Source organism: Physeter macrocephalus, chromosome 14 (assembly GCF_002837175.3).
Source record: "Physeter macrocephalus isolate SW-GA chromosome 14, ASM283717v5, whole genome shotgun sequence".
Lineage (NCBI taxonomy): Eukaryota > Metazoa > Chordata > Mammalia > Artiodactyla > Physeteridae > Physeter > Physeter macrocephalus.
The window spans coordinates 122,312,059-122,333,199 of NC_041227.1; the positions used below are offsets into that span (position 1 = coordinate 122,312,059).

The window sequence follows — 21,141 nt, forward strand, 5'->3', positions numbered from 1 at the left end:
AAATTAAGTTTTGATGTGATTTCTGCAAACCGCAGTTAGGGATGTTAAATATCTATTCCTTGACCTGATTTCTCAAATACCTCTTTCTTATTCATCTCATAAACAAGCTAGAGATAACTTCAACTTGGGAAACACTACTTTATTGAACCAGAAAAAGAAGGACAGTCACTACCAACCTAAGAATTCATTCTGAGAAACTCCCCAGTGGAGCAGCGGCCATACAGAAAGCAATGCACAGTTTTGGCTTGTGGCTATTCTCTGTAAAAGACCAAGCTCTCAACGAAACAGCTAGTGAAACAGGCTGGTTTAAGAGAAAAATAATCACCACAGCACTGTTCTTGAAACTCTTAATACCTCTTTAAAAAATAAGCACCCTTCTCAGGACCAGATCCTGCACCCCCCTTCTCCAGGCCACCCCTGACCTGCTACTGTCCCTTTGGATTCATTTGCATTTTGCAAAGTTTTATGTAAAGAGAATCATACACTATGCATTCTGTCCGATCAATCTGAAACAAGAGTTTCAAAACAGTTTTCAATTCCTTTTTTAACTTTTCACACATAGATTTACTCTTAGTGGACCTTCCAGGCTGAAGAAACCAAATGGTGGAAACCAATCTGTGACTCAAAGAAAACATTACATTTTATGATGAATATTAAAACTTACCTTATAACCAGGAAACAGTTAGATCTGTTACCAACAGTAAAGTAGTCAGCTATGGTCAAAATATCAATCCCATGAGGGAAAGTGCCCTAATGAAAAAATAAAGTGATAAAAAAAGAGACAAAAATTATTTTATTGAGTAAAGGCATTTTCAAAGTTTGATAATCATATGCACATATGTTACTTTTATGAACAAAGAAGCATGATATAAACTGAAAGCTAAAACTACACACCACTTAACCAAACTCAACCAAGGACTTCCAAGTCAGGTCACTTTACTAACTGCCTCTCCAAGGCTGGACACTGTGCTAAAATTATTTGAACCACTTAAAATTTTTTTTCCTAACAATTCAAGCATTTCAACTTTAAAATGTTTTTAAGAGCCCTTTCTTTAAACCACAGACCATAAAAAGACATCAGGTTTCAGCAGAATTAAAGCTTCCAATTTCATTCAACCCATGCCCCGGTGGCCAGAAGGACCCCAGAGTACCCTCGGAAGGGCCGGCACCTGCCTGGGCTATGAATCCTGGACAAGAGCCCACCCCCCACGGCTGGCAGGAGAATGAACAAGACAACGACTGGGAGGTCCCATGTGGGGGCCTGACAGCCAACACCCAGGACCAGACTCTGAAACAGGGGGTTGGGGAGTTGTGGGCAGCCCCCCTTAACACACCCAGGGACACACTCCCAGCTTAGGTCCAGGCCCTACCCCGAAGTCTGCAAGTTATTATTGATACCACTCTCTGGTAACAATACTTGAAAATCTGAAAACAAGACAAATAGTTTTTTTGTGTGTGTGTGGCTGCGTTGGGTCTTCGTTGCTGCGTGTGGGCTTTCTCTAGCTGCGGCGAGCAGGGGCTACTCTTCATTGCGGTACACGGGTTTCTCATTGCGGTGGCTTCTCTTGTTGCGGAGCATGGTCCCTAGAGTGCGTGGGCTCAATAGTTGTGGCGCGTGGGCTATAGGGCGCATGGGCTTCAGTAGTTGTGGCTCGCGGGCTCTAGAGCGCAGGCTCAGTAGTTGTGGCGCACAGGCTTAGCTGCTCCGTGGCATGTGGGATCTTCCCAGACCAGGACTCGAACCCTTGTTCCCTGCATTGGCAGGCGGATTCTTAACCTCTGCACCACCAGGGAAGTCCCCAGATAGTTTTCTAAAAGGACATAAATGACAAACTTTCGACCAAGGAGTGAATGCCTTGCTGTCACCAACCACAGGGGGGTGTGGTGAGGCCTGGGTCCCCAGAGCCCTTCCCCACTCTGAGCAAGCCGTAGACTAGGGACCCACAGACTGCTAACCTCCCACGCCGTCTCGAGGGAGCCCCGCACATGAAGAACTTGGGATCTGACTCCAAATTGTCAACGGACCCCAGCACGTTCATCACGGACACAATGTCAGGATCAGAGGTTTGGTTCCCAAGCGAACCTAAAAGCCAATCAGTCTCCCGACACAGCTCAGTGCAGGGGATGGCCCCCCACCACCCAAGGGGCAACCGCGCACCGGGCTGACTGCTGCTGGACTCCAGTCCACCCCAGACCAGCCTGAGGCCGAGTCAGATAAAGGCCACTCTGGCTGCAGGAGGTGGTGCCCTCTTCTCCACCACCCAAGCCTGCCGCCCCCTGGGCAACGTTCAGATGCCTCCGGACACCCCAAGATCTTCTTGGTCCGGCCACTGCATACCAAAGCGTCACACCTCTGTCCAGACAGCTCATCCCTGCAAGGAGGTACGGAATGGACGGAGGGGGCTGTGTTCCAGCAAATCCCTCCCAAGGTTTCTCTGGGAGCCGGGAGTGGAGACTCAGGACCCCTCGCTCAGGCCTGAGTCCCCGGTGGGCAGGGGTGAGCCTGGGCGGAGACATGGGCCCCCCACCAAATTCCTCCTGCAAATTCCCCCGTCGCTGAAGGTGGCCAAAGACAGGGTCTGTGCTCACACCCAGGAGCCCGGAGGACATCCCACCCCAGGGCCGTGGACGAACGCGCCCCCTGCTGCCCCTCACTCGCGCCTCATGCCCTCAGCAAGTCCACCACACACGGCCGCTAAGAGCCTCGCCCCACGTCTGGGAACGCATGTGCCCTCTCCACACTCCCCTCCCGCGCCCCCATTTCCTCTGGCAGGTTCACATCCTTCTCCTCCTCGTTCCTGTCAAGCTGCAGAAGGAGGTCACCGAGTGCAGGCCCACAGTACGCACCTCTTAAACATCGGCATGGCTTCCCCTGGACCGCGCAAGCCGGTTTCACCGTAAACACCAGTGCACGGGGAGACGGGGAGGGTAAGGGCACAAGGACCCTAGCTGCTCACCTTCCTTCCCTGACGGACGCCCCAACCTGAGTGGCCCCCACGCTCCGACTGCGCAGGGAGCAGTAACTGCCCAGCTCCTGACCGCCCTGGTGTCTTCTGGAACCTGGGGCTCTGCCGACAGGGGTGCCGTGGGGGCTGGAGGTGGGCGGGAGACACCTCTTCTCCTGGGCTCTGACTTTCAGGGTGCCCAGGCTCCCCTGGCTCAGCCTCCAGCAGTTCCCTTCTGGATCACAGCCCCCGCCCTCCTCTCCAGGCCCGGATCTTGGCCTGCGGGCCCCTCGACAACCCGACATTTCTCCCTGTCAGCCTCCCTCGTCCTGCGGGCGGCACTTGCTGCCCTGACACAGCGAAGCCTGTTGCCGCCAGAGGTTGGCATCTCTGTCTAGTGACCAGCTTTCTTCTAAGTTTTCAGGGCTCCAGGTAGACAGGACTAAGGGACGCCCAAGGAAACTGGGTCTCAGTCACCTCCCAGCCACGGAAGAAAGGCTGTGACCTTACTGGGCTCCTTCCACAGACAAGCACACCCACAGAATGAGGCAGCACCCCAACAATTTCAAGGTAGCACGAATTCAAGTTCAAGATGAATGATTTGGTTCCCTCTGTCTTTGGCGATGACTGTGGAATCCGAGACTTCGTTTGGACCCATCTTGGCATCAGTTTAGCCTTAACGCTGCATTCAGAACTGGACACCTCACCTCAAGGCCCCGGCCCCTACACACACACGCTCACAGCTCACAGCACAGGCTGCAGAACCTCCAGCTAAGCCGCCCTACTCTCCGCCCCTTGGCTGCTCTGTCGCCTTCGATGGAAGGTCAGCAGGTTGGCTGCCCTCCACAGACCTGGTCCAGCCTGAAGCCCCACTGGCTCCTCTCTCTGCTCCACCCTGAGCGCTGGGGGACCCCTCGCCAACACCCAGGCCACGTGGACGGAGGCGCCTCGCCCAGCAGCCCACACTTCCGGGAGAACTTCCCACCGTGCCCCAAACGTCACCCCCGTGGAAGCCACAGCTGCAGCATCTCCCCCTCTCCCTGGCCTCTGGCGGCCCAGGAAGGGCGAGTGGACCCAGCGCTGGGAATGCAGGCCCCGGTTCAGCAGCAAGGCCGGCCCCGCCGTGGGAACCCTGACAGACTCCAGGGCATCCAAGGGGACAGTCCCTGCACGCACGCTTTCCCGCAGACGTCCAGGCAGGAGTCTGGAATCCCGTGTTTGCCCAAGCCTCCCCTCTTGTGCGCGCCCGCCCCTCCCGCCCTCCCATCTGCTGAGCAGCCACTCTGCGTGGGCTCCCCTTGGTCCTGCAGCCTGACCTCTGCCCCTCAAGGCCCGTCACCGCTTGTCCCCAGTATCACCTGGGGATCCCCAGGCCCACAACGCACTCACCTCCAGCCCAGATCTCTCTCCTGGCGCCCTTCTGAGCACAGCTCAGACCTCTCTCCTGGGCTCCCCTGGCCATGGGAAACTGACCCTTGAGACGGCTCATTTGCTGCCAGACCGGCCACATGTCCCAGGGTGGCCATCGCCACACACAGTATGAATGACGTGGGGACAAAGGCCACACCTCCCAGCCCAGGCTGACCGCAATAAGAGGTTCAGGGCCGGGGGCACGACGTCAAGTCAGGAGGGGCCGTGGGGCGGCTGGCAGGCGGAAGCTGGCTCCTTCCTGGGGTCACGTCTCTGCCCCTGCCCTGCCAGGCTCCTCTGCTCACACCCCTCCGGCGCCCAAGGGCAACTGCTGACGTCAGAAGGCCCCCGGCAACGCACAAGGCACTGATTTCTGACGTGTGTGAAAATTACTTACACATTCAAGTTTCCTGTAAAACAACGACTAACTGTTTAAAACTTGTGTCAACACTCACCTGAGTCACGTCATGAGTGAATCTGCGACCGGAAGTCACAGTGTGAAGTACTAGCTTACTCTAGGTAAATTCTTTACCCACATTTGTAGCTTTACTATTTCTACGTCTACATCTACAGGAAGTTTTAGGAATGAAGATTTTTGAAAACAGCCATACCTGTCTTCCCACGTTCTCCTGGAAAGCAGCCTAGGAAGAGAAGCACAGACACAGCAGTGAGTTAGGTGTGCACTCGCCGGACACGCGTGATGGACGCACAGCAAACCCAGTGCGAGACAAATGAGCCATGACTGTTTTTTAAATAAAGGTCCCCACTGCTGGCCACTCAGAGCCTCAAGGGTGGTTCATCTTTCTGTTTTCACATCCTGATGTGCTTTAAAACCATGATTTAAGAATTCAAGTTTATAAAGTCAGCTTAGCGGCCGATGCCGAGCTTCTCACCAAAGCCTAATTCAAGGTCTTAGATACAAAAATAAGAATAGAGTCATATCTGTTTGGTTAACTAAAAGCCCCAAACACAAATCATTTTCCGGGGGATGTGTGACGACAGCTCACAGGATGGTGACGCTCAGTGCCGGGTCTCCCCGTGCTGCCTTCCCCAGGACCTGCCACGGACACGCTCCACGTCCTGCTCACAGGCCCAGAGCTGGGCTGTTCAGAAGGTCAAAACATTACCTTAGAATGAGGCATCCTTAGGTGGACCTTCTTGCCACCAGCTAGCAAATGCCCACGGCGTGCAGCTGCGCACAATGCAACCTCATCGCCACGCGCCATCCACCAGAGAGACAGGTCAGAGGGCAGGTGGCTGGTGGCTTCAGGGAGCACCTGGGAGGGGTGACCCTGCCTGCAGACGCAGCCCCAATGCCTGGGGCAGGAGCTTCCTGGAAGTGAGGTCGTAACCTCTAGGACTTTCATTTCAGCTACAACTTCATCATCCCCCGCGGGGTGCTGGGAGGAGCACACGCAGCTGTGCACAAGGAATCAAGACAACGGAACACAAAGACCCCCACGGTGATGTCTAAATGCGCACCCGACACCTCTGGCAGGTTACAGAGAAAACCAGAAACTTGGTCGTCTCCAAGACCTCGCACTTGGTGGCCCCGGGGAGGCACAGCTGGACTGGCACTTCCCCAAGGGCCCTCATGCAGCTTTCACACTGGGAGCAGGGAGACTCGACTTTTGCTATGTACCATTTTGCACCTTTTGCAATAAATTCATTAAAGAAAATTTAAAAGCAAAAATGAAACCAACCAAAAGGCAATGGAAAAAAGATACGATGCCAATTTACGTAACATGCAATATTTAGGAACACATTTACTATTCTGGTAACATCATTTAAAAGGTAAAAAATAATACGAGATTTACATGAAAAAGCACAAGTCCTAAAATGGTGACACAATGTTGAAAAAAAAGAAATGGGAGGAATGGCTCTACCCAGTATTAGGGTTACTAGAGAGCCATGGTAACCCAGACAAAAAGACAGACACAGATGGATGGGACAGAACAGAGAAAATCTTTAGGATCGAGAGCTAAGCAACGAATTCTCAGATTCTCAGACTTGACACCAGAAACATGACCCATAAAAGAAAAAACTGGTAGGTTGGATCTCATCAAAATTTTAAAAACTCTTGTTCTCGTGAAAGACCTTGTAAAGAGGATGAACAGACAACCCACAGACTGGAAGGAAGAACCTACAAACCACTCGCCCAAGAAAGAAAAGACTCCTAAACTCAACAATAAAAACAAACAACCCCGTGAAAAAAGGGGCAGAAGACTTTGCTGGGGCTCCGGGCAGGCCACCCAAGCCACATATTGATATTTTGAATTAAAGTTACTTGAGAAACGGCCAGTAGGAGAAAAATGATGTTAAAAACACTCTGACTGTGAAAGCAGGAATAAATCTCCCATGTGAAGGTACCCTCCCCATTCCAGGAGGAGAGAAAGCGTCCTCATCACCAGTTAGGGAAATAAACCTTGTCACTTCTCCATGAGCCCCTTTGTTAAATCTTCACAAAGAACTGTTTCTTTGTCTGAAAATGATATAGAAACAGCCTGCTTTGGTCACTTTGTGGGTCCCATTTTTATGAGGCCTCCGTGTATACGAATTACCTTGTTTCTTTTTCTCCTGTTAATCTGTCTCATGTCAATTTAATTACTAGACCAGCCAAAATCCACCAAGAAGAATTGGTGTCGGGGGAGGAATTTCCCCCTCCCCAGCAACTTAAACAGACACGTCACCAAAGAGGATACAGGTGGTAAATATCACATGAAACCTTGCTCCACATCACTAGCATCGCCATCAGAGAAATGCAAGTTAAAGCCACAATGAGCTATCACCACACACCTAATCAGAGTAACTAACGCAAAAATAACGACAACACCAAATGCTGGTGAGGCCATAGAAAAACTGATCGCTGACAGAATGATGGAGGGAAGGTACAATGGTGCAGCCCCTCTGGAAAACAGCAGGGCCCTTTCTTACAGAACTAACCATGCAACTACCATATGACGCCCAAATTGTATTCTTGGCTTTTATCCCAGAGAAATAGAAATTGTGTTCACACAAAAACCTGTCCATGAATGTTTACAGCAGCTTAATTCTTAAGAGTCCCAAACCAGAAACAACCCAGAGGCCCTACAATACATGAACAATTCAGGCAGCTGTGGCACAGCTGGCCAGGGGACGGGACTCGGCCAGGAGGGAGGGGCTGCCAGCACTGCCACAGCCTGGACGGACCCCGGGAATCGTGCTGCAGGAAAGGCAGTCCCAAAGGTCACACCGTGTGAGTCCACGTATATCACATCAAAAAATGATACGGGGTTTAGTACTAAACATCCAATTCGGCGTCCAATGAAAAAGACTGGGACTCGTAGCTACACCCAGGCCTCAAGGACATCTAAGGTCAAGAGAAGTGTGGCTCCCTGGCCCCATTCCCTCCTCCCAAACCTGCCGCCAGAAGCCGGTAGCCACTGGGGAGACACATTCGGGGGCCTGCTGGGCACTTTCTAACATGTACAACAACTAGCACTGAACAACCACTTAATGGGACATCTTTTCACAAATTCATAAATATATTCACCGTGATTAACCGGGTGGGCCTCCAGTCTGTCACTCTCCGCGACACCCAAGTATGACGGGAAGGCCATCCTCCCAGGGCTGCTGCTGGTGGTGAGAGCCTCCCGGCACCTGACAACCCGGAGAGGTGGTGCCCCCAGGGCACAGGACGGAGAGAGAGGACAGCTCACCACCGTCACTGAGCTCCCAGCTCCCGGGCGCTGGGGAAAGAGGCCCGAGGTTGCTGGGCAGGCTCCCAAGGAGAGCACAAAACGTGAGCACAAACAAGAGCCAAAAAGGACGAAACACGTCTTCACGAGGAAGCAGTTCTGCGGCGAGAGAAATTTCATCCCCAATAATTAGGGACGTGATCCTGACATTTTCAAATGAGCTTCGAACAAAAGCACCTTTCACTGCCTTAGCCTTGCACCACTAGGTAAGCAGGGGTCGCTTAGGTGGTGTTTAATGCAAAGAATCTCTGCTGATTTTAAAGGATCTTAATTTTAACTTGAAAAAAAAATTATTTCTGTTGTTTTATTCCACCTCTTCCCCAGGGTAAAAAGTATCAGTGCTTCGATTTTATTACTGCTTCCCAAAATTAGCTCTTAGGTTCCAATAAACAGAAAAGAAAATATAAACATAATTTTTTTTTTTTTAGGCCACACTCCGCTGCTTGTGGGATCTTAGTTCCCTGACCAGGGATGGAACCCCGGGCCCCCTGCAGTGGAAGCACGGAGTCCTAACCACTGGACCGCCAGGGAATTCCCTAAAAGGTAATTTTTAAGTATAGATTTAACAAAAGATTCTTACTGTATTTCAATGAGTTTTACAATTACTGCCTGAGGGTAACTATCAGGGCACAAACGTGAAGACTTCTCAAAGAATCACTAGGCTTCCTACTGATGCTCAAGACAAAAGAAGAGAAACTGCACGACACAGATGAGGTCCTGAGCTTTCCTGGGAAACTTTTTCTTGAAACCAGAAAGTTTCAAGGACCCCATGTACTTCAGGGAACAGAGAGCAGGCAGGCCATCAGGAGCTGCAAGGGAGCAGGGGGCTCTGTGACCTGATGGAGCCCCTGCATCTGAGGACGGAGGCTGCGCTTCCGTGTCACCCCACCAACCAGAAGGCGAGGCTGCAATGCTGATCCCTGGCCAGACACTCACTCGTCAAACAGACAGCAGCACCCACTGTGCACACTTGCCCACTCCTGAGCCGTGGACCCTCTAGGCCCCCTCTCCATCCCCACCTGGACGGGGGCAACCCGTCGTGACCCACCCTCCACGGGCTATAGCCCACTCCTCGGCTGGGACCCAGAGGGAGTGGGAGCCACCCTCCATGGGCCCCCATCCCCTGGGTGTCCCTCCTGCTTCACAAGCCGGTGACCACAGCCTCTCCGGGGAGTCGGTCACAGGTCAGAGCCACCCACACCCTCAAGAAAAGGAACAGGACAGGAAAACTTACAGAGGCTGCTCTCCTGCAGTTTACATCTCGGTCAAACACGGCAGCGATCACCAGTGCGCTGTGAGAAAGAGGGAAGGCGATTAATGAAAGGGAATCTGCACAGACGCCTGGGACGCTGACCCCGCAGTCTCGCTCCTCCACATGCCCACAAGCCCGTCTGTGGCTCGGGGGCCTTGGCTAAAGACACGCTCATGGGGCAGCGAGGGTGGCCAACCCCGACTTCGTGAGAGCCAGCAGAAGTCACAGGGAGGGTGGCTTCGTGTACGGGCCTCACGGGGCAGGACGAGGACGGCAGGGTCGGGGCAGGACGACAGGTACAAACAGAGAAACGCGTGGGCAGCCAGCGGGGCCCAGGAGGCCAGCAGGAGCGATGAGCCCTGCATCTCCCCAGAAACTGTGGGCAAGAACAGAAAGCAGCTCTGACGATCCTACCCCCACAAGCCAAACCACGACCGAGCTCTGCAAGAAGGAAGCCCCCAGGCTCACACTGTCCACCAGCTTCACTGAAACCTCCCTTCACTACGTGATCACCCTCAACCATCAGGGACAAACCAGAAGGTACTTAAGTGCCCAGTCGGCTTTGGCAACAACAGAAAACAAAGTGGGGACAAAGTGCTGTTTCTAAGTGTGACTTGTAAATTTGCATCTCCTATCAGCCCACAGAGGAAATGTTTGAAAAAGGGTTATTCAGACACACAGAGATCACCTGAAAGGGGTGCTGCCCTCCCACCCGACAGCCATTCTGTTTGGTACTGAAGTTGTAGAACCCAACCCTACAAATCTGTCAAAACCCACAGAACTGTTCACGACAAAGAGTGAATTTTCCTGAATGCAAATTAAAAAGAAATTATAGGAAGTGGGGTCCTGCAACAGCAGAGGAAATGTGCCTGCGTTACACAGAGACACTACACTCGATGGACGGGGAGGACACACAGGAACTCTCTCCTCTGGGGCGGGTGTGTTTCTCACGGGGGAGGGTTAGCAGTTCTGAAACAACTCCATGTGGATGCCGCAGAGGAGGGAGCCAGGAGGAAGAAGCACTGCTCACAGGAGGCCAGGGGACCCCGGTGCTGGGCTGGAATCGCAGGTGTCCACGCAGCTGGCCAGGCCGGAGGTGCAAAGGATACACTGTGGGAATGGGAGTGGAATCCAGGTCTTGGATTCTAAATACCACTCTCCACTATGAGGAACACAGACTCCTGGAGGTGGTCGACTCCAGGGCTGGGTTGCGGGAAAAAGAAAAGCCTGGGGCATCCTGTCATGCTAGAAATCGAGAAACCATTAAAAACAAAGGCGCAAGGGGGCAGGGAACACACGGCACAGAAGACAACCTGAAATTGCTCCCAACAGCCAAAGGCAGAGCAATCTCAGCAACAAAATAACCAACAGTGCTAGAAGACAACCCATGGCCCACACTGACGTAAGTAAACCAAGGAGCAAAAAGCAGAGGAGACATGTTTTCCTATGAAAGAACCACCATTGCTAGCCTAGCGCAGTACCTGATGGGTGCTGGGTGTGAAATCTGGATACATAGTCTCAAAGTACCCCCCAAATGTTTATTATTTATTTAAAAAAACCAGTCACTTTACAGACCTCAACTGACACAGTGAGTCTGGGACGCACCCCAGATGCGACACCAAGGGGGCAGGCACACCACCAAAGAGCAGCTGTGGTTTAACCACTGGCCCCACACAACGCTCATTCCTCGGTCCCCTTTGTAAGAGGTCGATATTCAGGGAAGCTGGTGAAGGGCTTTTATGGGAACGTCTATTATTTTTGCAATTCTTCTTTAAGCCTAAAGTTAGTTCAAAATTTAAAGTTTTTTTTGAAAAGCCACTAAATATCTGAAGAATTTTAAAGATCCAGTATCAGTATTTGGGGTCCTTTTACTAGTTGAAGCTGAAATTAATTTCAGCAAAACTCTATTAACAGAAGGTTATTTCCTTTTCCTCTCTCAACTCTTTATTATATTATAAACTACAGCCGAAATGAGATTTTTTAAAAATACTGGGCTTAACACTAAAGGAAATTCATCAACTTTAGCAGGACCAGTTAAAGATTAATTGATTCCATTTCAACATCATAATTGTTTTTTGTTAACAAAATCTTAGAAATCATTAAACTGATCAAGACATTTAATACTGTGATCTTTCAATAACCAAAAATTACACAACTACTGTTCTTTTTCTTTTTCAATTGAAGTATATAGTTGATTTACAATGTTGTGTTACTTTCAGGTGTGCAGCAAAGTGATTCAGTTATACGTGTGTGTGTGTGTGTGTGTGTGTGTGTGTGTGTGTCTCTATTCTTTTTCAGATTCTTTTGCCTTATAGGTTATTAAAAAATACTGAGTATAGTTCTCTGTGCTATACAGTAGGTTCTTGCTGTTCATTTTATATATAGTAGTGTGTATAATGCCATTTGCAGCAACATGGATGGACCTAGAGATTACCATACAAAGCTAAAAACAAATATATGATATTGCTTATATGTGCAATCTAAAAAAAAATGATACTAGTGAACTTACATACAAAAGAGAACTAGACCCACAGACATATAAAACAAACTTATGGTTACCAAAGGGGAAAGGCGGGGAGGGATAAATCAGGAGTTTGGGATTAACGTATACACACTACTGTTCTTAACAAAAACACGTTTAGTGTTTTATTCTAAATGTATTCGCATCATTGATGGAAATTTAAGTATTATATTTGCATATTAGTAAGAGCCTTTTTTACTTTTATTTTTAATTAATATTTATTTATTTGGTTGTGCTGGGTCTTAGCTGTGGCAGGCGGGCTCCTTAGTTGTCAGGTTGCATGGCATGTGAACTCTTAGTTGCAGCATGCGTGTGGAATCTAGCTCCCCAGTCAGGGATCGAACCCAGGCCCCCTCTGTTGGGAGCGCAGAGTCTTAACCACAGCGCCACCAGGGAAGTCCCAATAAGAGCCTTTTTAAAAACTCCATAAGATCATATGTATTCTAGGAAAAGATACTAACCAAGAATTTCTGCTTTCCTTTAACATCTGACACCAGAAAAATGTTGACGTATCTATACTGCCTCTGTACCAAAAGTTCACATTTTGCACTGAATTCTTGAAATTTCCTGTCAATCTATTTATCCTAAATTGCAATTTTTAAATTATGGAACACTGATTAATGAGGAGAGAATGGAAAAAACATAGAGAAGAAACTTAAAATCACCTGCCATCCTAACCCTACAGACCACCATAACCCCTGTAAGGTCACTACTAAGTTATGCATCGAACCGCTCTGACCACCAGGCCTCCCAGCTGTGGACACTCTGGCCCTGCCCGGGGCAGGCTGAGCCCAACTTCAATCTAGCTCCTTGGTGCAGCCGAGACCGCTGAGCCAAGTCCAAGTTCCACTCTGTGCCACCGCCGTGCTGTGCAGGTCAGCCTGCGGGGCCTGCTCTGTGGTGCCAAACGGAGACAGCATGGCTTCAAGTCTGTCCGCTTACGCTGTGACTGAGCCAAAACGTTAATGAACTCCTGTGCCGAAGGGTCCTTCCCAGCGTTGTCGTGTGTGTTACCTCCTTCCAGCCCCTCCCCTGAACCTCAGTCGGCAGCCACAGGGAAGGGGCTCTATCTCCTTCACTCTTCCGGCACACGCTCCCCACAGTTACCTGGCAGTGACGGGGCCCAGGCCCAGGCCAAGCCCCGGCGTCCCCACCACAGGTGACGCCGCTTACGTTCTCCTGCAGACCCCTCTGTGTTCGGCCTGAGGTGGGTCTGCGGGCCTCCCGCGCCCCCGTGGCAAGGCCCAGCCCACTTGGCTCGGTCCCTGTGGTCACTTGCCACACAGCAATGATTCCTGGAGAGACAGTGTGTCGTGGGAGCCTGGCAGAAACCCCCCTGAATGGCACGCAGTGGTCTGCCTCTGGGCGCAAGCCTCCTGTTCCGTCACGGTGAACACAGCCTGCCCGTGGTCACAGGAGCAGACCCCGAGCTCACAAGGGCCACAGGGCCAGGCCACCGACTCAAGACACGCAGGATGAGGCTCATCGGAAGGCCAGCTTCTGAAGGGCTTGCATTGGCTACAGCCTGAGAACCTGACCCTGGGGCACTAGAGACAGGCCCAACCACCTCCATCAGGTGGCTTCTGCATTCACAAGTAAACGGCTTCAAATACTGGCTGCTTTATCCATATTTTACCGAACTTCACAGAACACAGTAGGACAAATATAACAAAACCACTTAAAAAGCACAGCTCTTAGTCAAATATAGACTCAAGTTAATTCAACGAATCCACTGTGTATATACCTATGAATGCAACAGGTTTTAAATACTGTTCTGATTTGGACTAAATTTTGAAAATTACTCTAATTTCACACTTTCAGAACAAAACTGGCTTATCTAGAAATACTAGCATGTTTCAAATAAAAGTAGGTACGCCAATACTGGTTAAATATAAACATGAGAGCTCCCCCAGGGCCCCCAAGTCCCATGTGCTGTGAAGTGTTCCTAGCAGGATGGGGCTGAGCATGAGTCATGTGCTTTCACTCAGAATTTCAGAGAGAGGTTGCAGGGCCAGACTGCAGCCAGCAAGGACCACAGCAACCACAGCCACTGGGGCTGGAACACTCTCAGGCATCTTCACCTGTTTGCTTTCGCTGGGAGAGTTCAAGTAATACTCCACCAGGATTTCCCAACACAGAAAGACGGTCTGTGTCAAACAGAAAGGGACTTTCTTTCTTGTCCGAGTCAGGGGAGCTGCGTGCCTGGACCTGCTCCGAGCTCCAGGCACCTGGTTTTAGCAGGTACAGCAAAGAGCAGATCTCATCCCGAACTCTATTGTTGTTAGTTTGTGTAATATTTTGTAGCAATAAAATACAAAATATACTTTTTACCTTAAGTAACAGTAATCTTGTCATTTCAAAGTCAAAAACTTTTTAAAATATCAGACTAATAATTTCTTACCCATCCGTGTTGTCTGAAAGTTGCAAGTCACATTGGTTTTGGAATAAATTACAAGACGCACCTGTGGCTTTCCCTAAATCAGAAGAATCAAAGCTCATACCAGCTGACACAACGGCGAAACACAAGACATCTTTCAAGTGCTTTTCATTCGCAGCAGAGCTAAAATGGAGTCTGAGGGGAGACCTAACAGGTGGACGGGGAGGGGGGAACACTCTGGTCAGTAATTGCCACTTAACTTTTCTCCAAAAACAGAAAGGTTATCTTCCCCCTGGAAGTCTGCCATCAAGAAACGCTGACTGGGAACAAGACGTAGCTTTGAGCAATGCTTGCCATTTCCTGATTTTTCAGGACAATCTTGCCCTCGAGGAAGAGATCTGGGAGCCAATCCCCAGGTACTGCCCACGCTGCCCTGCTCGCCCAGCTCGCTCCGCGAGGCTGAGTCGGACACTGCCCCTGGTGCGGGAGGGGCCCTGCAGGGTTGGTGTCAACAGGAGCTCGGCTTACACAAGAGTTTCAGGTGAGGAAATCGCTAGAAGGTGACAACCAACACACATGCTGGCAACAGGGATCTCTCTTCCTTTTCTTGCAAATTAGCTTTTGATTACCGGTGAGATGGTACTTTCTAGATAATGCACAACCATCCTCTACCATTTTAACTTTATGTGTTTCTTTCTCCCTAAATTACACTTGGCTTTTCAGGAAGCCCTATGCACTTATCCACAAAATAATTATTCCATTTCTTAATGTGTCTACATAGAATGCTTAGGAAATACAGGTTTTCAAAATCGACCAATACTAATTCGAACCATGATTAAAATGACCTAAAAGCTTCCTTTTTGGTATTTACAAAACAGAGAGGGTAAGCACATATTCACAGGTGAGGTGGAAAAACAGTTCCTCAGGTTCCTTTAGGAAGGGGAGCAGGCCGGAGCAGTTCCTTTAGGAAGGTGAGCGTTCCTTCCCTGCAGGGCTCTCTGAGCTGGTGGCCGGCCACACTCTGACCTCTTCCTCTGTATGGGCTGAGCCCAGCTCTGCCTCATTATTACCACCACCTGATTCTTTTCATCAGATGTTTCTAGTTCATTTACAGAATTACAGTTTGATCTCAACTGTCTCCTTTTGCAGGATCTACTGAAGAGTTTGTGAAAGTATTCAGATATCAAGATTTTATCATGTGCCAGGATGAATGGGCTTAAAAGCTGACAATTAAAATGTGGTCACTTATTACAAACCAAGGGAGGCTGATCTCAAAGGACACACCCCAACCGATACTCCTGGGGCAGGGAAGCCAGCGGCAGCGTCCTGCAGACTCACCTGGCACTGTGACTCACCCTCCAGCCCGCCCTCCTGCCCGCTCCACCCCCCAGGCCTGCCGTCTCGATGGACGGGGAAAGGCTGGAGCACAGGCTCCCTCGGAACCTGCCAAACTGGACTGAGGAAGCTGCAGGGCATGGCTCCAACAGGCACTTGCTGATCCAGTCCTGGGATGGGCACAGGGGAAGAGGACAAGAGGGGCCTTTCTGAGCAGAAACTCCATGAGGCACTAACTCCAGGGTCAATTAGGAGAAATTAGGAGGGCTGTGAAGCAGGAGTCTCTGGGCTCCCCTGCAAGCTGGTGGTTTCAGTGTATGTAAACTCATCAGTGACTGCTTGGGCGTACCCAAGACGTCAGGGAAATTCAGCCTCCACGGAGATCAAAGGCCCCAGGTGAACCACATGTGTTTCTGCGGACGGACGCTGCCACCAGTACACGCAGCTGTGATCTGTCCCTCGTGCTGAGTACCATTATTTAAAATGAGTCCCAGCTCAGAAAGCTCGGTGTCCTGACCACCCACCTGCACTCCATCCCCCCCACCACATTCCAGTTCCCTCGGGGCCCCACAGTAGGGCTCGGCCCACCCCTCAGCTGCAAGCAGACCTGCATCACCCTCGTCCAGCAGGTGGGCCGCACAGGCCTCCACCCAGTGGGGTCGCTGGTCTCTTCAAAGCCCTCTCCCAAGAGGCGCCAGCTCCAGGAAGTAACCCCCTCACCAAAGGGAGTCTTTCCTTTTCTGAATAACAGGGCGTCACCCTGAAGTAAGATGTGCCGGAGCCCCTTCAGCCTCCAGGAAAATCGGACAGGAGTCTGTGAAGGGCCGCCCACGCCGGGAATCCACATTGACAGTCATGCCACGTGAGCAAGGGCCAGGCTTAACACTTACCAGCATTTCTGCTCACCGGCTGGTACTCTGCATTATAAAACCACTGCTGAGATTAGCATTGCAATGGTATCCGCTTTGGGGTGAAAGAGGCTCCCTTCCCAAGCCCAGGGCCTGCACAGAACCCTGCTCTCTGGCCCACGTATGCCAACAGGGAAAGCAGGACTCAGGACCCTTCACACTATTTCTCTCCAAGTTGGTGATGAGGTCTTGTGACTCTGACGTTCTCACCTACGGGACAATGAGAAGCTTCTCCCCGAAGCAGAGGACGTGGTGAGTGGTGGCCGCCCACCTCTGTGCCCAATGCCTCTACTGACCCTTCAGCCCTTGGCAATGCTTCTCCCATTGGGCTGAACCAAAGAGAGTCCCTGGAGAAAGCGGGGGCCCAGGTTCCTGCAACCTTCCAAGCTCTCAGCCACAAAGGTTAAACTGAAAAAAGAAGCCTTGTCGGGATGATTTAACTCTGAAATGGGAATGACCATTTGGACCAGATTCCCCAAAGCAGTCACACCTGTGCTTCTGGCAGAGGCAGCGTGGCATTTGCAGAGCCAGGCCTGGCTCAGCTCCAGGCAAGCATCCTTGGAGGAGTGGGAAGGTGCGACACTGAATGAGACAGCACCCATCTAAGGGCTCATCATCCTGTGACTGCTGATGTAAACAATGAGCAAAACACACTTTTTTTGCTTTCATTCTCTAGTTACAGAAGCAACTTCCAAAAAGCTGAGGAGCAGAACAAGAAAGCAGTAGGCAGCGCCTTCCCTGAAGCTGCATTAAACAGCAAACATCTCACGTTTGCAGAGCAATGAGAGAGTGGGGAACGCACGCCCGAGGGCAGGAACAAGGGACAAAGGCACAGGCAGCCTGGTCACCGCAGCCAGGCCTCAGGCCACGGTATCTCCACAAGCCTACTGCCCTCCCACCCCACCCTTCCCCTCCCAAGGATGGACAGGACCAGGAGGAGTCAGACACCTTTACAACTTCCTGGGAAGCAGTGTAGCTCCCTAAGCAGGGATCAGAATCCTCAGGCTGCTCTGCAGGCTCCTCCTTCAAGCGAGGGTAAAGATTGAGAGACACAGCCTGGCCACGCATCCGGAGCAGTAAACAGGCCTGAGGACCCTCTCCTGACCCTAGAGTGGCCCACGCCCTCCGCGGCTTTCCCCCAGGCCCTGCTGGCACTCAGAAGGTGGGAGGGACCCGATGCGCGGACCGGAGGAGGAGGATGTCAGGACAGAGTTGCCGTGCTGATGCTTTGAGACCTGGGGGGTCTCCCGCTCTTTTCACAGCACCTCCTTTGTGGCAGGCGGCCTCCAGGACCTGAGAACAATGTTGCAATCCATCTCCTAGGAAAAGCCATCGGGTCAGTGTTACAACCATGACTAACCCAGAGGCTGCCGCCATGCTTGGCCACCTCCTCCAGCTTCTTAACCAACAACCAGAAGCAGAGACCTGACCTCCCTTTTCACGTCAAAGGGACTCCAGTCCAACAGGAGACAGGGAAAAATTAACTCACAACATCGCTCTACTGAGGACACATCTGTTTTGAATTTTGCCGGGCACAAACACAGGATCCTAAAAGTAGGGCTCACTCCCACGCGGGTGGCACAGCCTGCTGCCCTCACTGCTCTGTCCAGGAAACCAGGGGAAATGTATTTTTCCAGCCTTGTGAGGCTGAGCTGGTTTTCACTGCACAGGTGCAGACAGTGAAGCAGGCGAGCCAATGCTGTCACTCCTCCACAGTGATTGGAAAATCATTTAACAGGCTTTACCTTGAGATTACGGCCACGAATGGCTTCAGTTCCTGAGGCTCGTAGGCCCGTGCGAAGGCCCAGCACACATAGCAGGCGGCGTCCCTGACGTTGGAGCCCACGCTGCAGGCGCCCCGCTTCTCCTCGTATGTCAGCGCCTTCAGGATCACGGTGACAACTGCACATGGGAGACAGAGACCGTGAGGCGGCCCAAAGCAGCACTCAGCTCCACAGACGCTGCACCTTCTGTGCCACAACCCTGCTGGCACCTCAGCCCCGGAGAGGCAGGTGTGAGCAACACACATGGTCCCACCCAAAGTCACTCTGAAACTCACAACCTGCTCAGAAAGGGCATCTGCAAGGAAAACACAAGTCTACCAGCTCAACTCAGGTGAAAACGTTTCTTAAAAGTTGCCCCAAAACTCCTAGAGAACGGCACGGACATGCCTGTGGGGCCCACCAAAGGGATGCTGCCAGGCTCAAGGAGACACAAAGGGACACAGAGGCCACCAGCAGCAAGGGAAGGGGCTGGCATTTCATGGGAGCAACATCACCTGGGACACCTTCTTCTGAGGAAAGAGTATCTGATCCAGAGGACACCTGACCCCAGAGTCTTGCTGTCAAGGGGACCACGAACGATAGATGGGCTTCTAATTCTGCCCAAAAGCAGTCACCGGCTGGTGACGGAGGGAGGAGACCCCGTTACACAGGTGTCCTGACTCTGCTCAGAGGGCATCTGTGACCTCACCGAGTTTTAGGGCTGAGAACTAGGATGACAAAGTAAAGCAAGCCCATGGTCATTCTGTACTACCTTCAGGAATAACCCAGATACGTTTAGTTATCTAAAACACCTGTGATATTTAAAGTAATTTGAAGTACATACAGATTGTCCTGCTTCCATTTTAAAATGTCTCACTGAGTTTTTAATAGTGCACACGTAATTTTTGATATAAAGAGAGGAGAGAATTTAAGACACATGGTAAAAGCACTGTAATGTTTAAGGGAGCTGAAATTGTACTGTATTTACCTATTAAATTTATCAGGTTTCATGTATTTCAAATACTTGGGAAAGGTTTGCTTATTAGAGACATGTACTTAAAAAGAAAATATATAACACTCATGCATAGGGTTTTAAAAGTATAAAGGTACTGAACTAATTTTATAAATGAACAATTTTTTAAAGCCTCTTAAAATGATTATAATAGTAAAATGTAATAGAAATAACCTTCAGAAAAATTTTAACAATTCAAAGGTAGAGTATTAATTTTTTTAAATCACACTCAGTGAAATTCTCTGAAAGAACATGCTGAAGACTGAACATCAGTTCAATCTACTGATCCAAAACACACAACGATGCTGCCATAAAGCACACTAAACAGCTCCCACGGTGTTTAGAGAAGTATTAAAAGTTAAAATGAGTATCTGTTCTGAGAAGATGGCATGGCCGCACACCCCAGCTCCTGGGCACCAGGGCAGAACCGCTTCGGTGGATCACCATCCAACACCGGGCCGCCAAGCGCAACAGTGGACGGGCAGGTACAGAGCCCACGCCCCCCGGGAGGCCAGGGTGGGAGCACATTCTTCTATCTGTGCACACGGGCCAGAGTCTCCCTGTCCCAGCAGCACCACCCCTCAGGCGACATGCTGCAGACACGGCGAGAGACGTCCAGGGTAGAACTGGAACATGGTAGCGTCCCATGTGGGGCAGGAGGTGCCCAGACAACTCGGGCACGATTCTCACGCGCATGAACTGGTGTGAGCGTGTGAAGGTCGACACACGAGACAGCGGGGGAGACCAACCACTGAACAAAGCGAACAAAGAAAGAGCCAGAGAACCAGCGGTGAGAAGGATAGGGTCACAAAATGCAACAAGTGACCAAAGGCACAGCCACAGGGGACCAGCCCTCCCTGCGGCAGCCCCACCCTCTCGGGCACATCTGGACTGGCATCTCCCCTGGGTCTGGGCAGCTCACTTCTCTCTTCTCTATCTTCTCTCTCTACTGTAATCCGCAGTCTGAAAAAAGACACTCAAGGTACGAATTTAAGAAAAATGAAGCACCAATTATTTGCACATGCAACTAGCATCACAGAAATTATCTTCCAAAGAAATGTACCTAGAAAACAGTCTTAGGCAAAAAATCAAAAGAAACAATGGCAGAACTATGAATATTATATACAAATGTCCCCCCTGCCTTTTGCATCTAAGGACTTTTGATTCTCCATAGAGAGCAACAAAAAATAGATTTGATTCTGTGCCATTTATTTTGTATACATATGATGATTACTTTTAGTAAGATTTGTAAATGTTCACATACATTTACTTAAAATTACACAAAATAAATGTACTCCAAAATAAAAATCTCAAAGACATTGTGTTATCAGTTATGTGCATCTCAACCAGGACTGAGGAACTCAAGAACATGTTTCCTCAATATTAGCAGCACCGCAAGGGCACCTGCACTCAAAGTTCTGGCGGGACACCCACGCTGTGGACACCAAGGTCACTCACGCCTGGAGCTGGCCTTATTCCTCCTATGTGCATGCTGAGGACTCCAAACATGGAGCCACTCTCTTGCTAAGTTCTCACGTCTTCAACCCAATGGCAGTACAACACCCCACATGGGATATGCAAAGGCCCCTCAAATTCCACAACGTCTGAAACAAAGCCCATCTCACCCACACATCCCATGTCAGCCAGTGGCCCATGCCCCTCTGGGGCACAGTTCAGGGCACAGTGGTCATCCCAGGGCTGCCCCTCCTTGCTTCCCTGTGTCCAGTCAAGGCCTGCCCCACCCAAAGCAGCCACACCTCTGCAGAGGAACCCTTCACTCTGGTCCAGCATCTCCCTACCCAGCCCCTCCATCACTGTTGGACCACTACCAGCCTCAGCCTCTGGTCAGCCTAGTGACTCACCTCAGCAGAGCAGAGCCCA

The 21,141-nt window shown here is 50.6% G+C and overlaps 1 protein-coding gene across 1 annotated transcript in view; it reads right to left on the reverse strand.

The window, feature by feature from the left end:
* The window catches only part of TBCD (tubulin folding cofactor D), a 130,952-nt gene that overhangs the window by 13,133 nt on the left and 96,678 nt on the right, over positions 1 to 21,141 (reverse strand). The window contains exons 14-17 of the mRNA XM_028498569.1: positions 18,231 to 18,387; positions 9,327 to 9,384; positions 4,967 to 4,996; positions 665 to 750 (exon numbers count right to left, since the gene is read on the reverse strand). Coding sequence (XP_028354370.1) covers positions 665 to 750; positions 4,967 to 4,996; positions 9,327 to 9,384; positions 18,231 to 18,387 — 331 coding nt within the window. The remainder of the gene's footprint in view (positions 1 to 664; positions 751 to 4,966; positions 4,997 to 9,326; positions 9,385 to 18,230; positions 18,388 to 21,141) is intronic.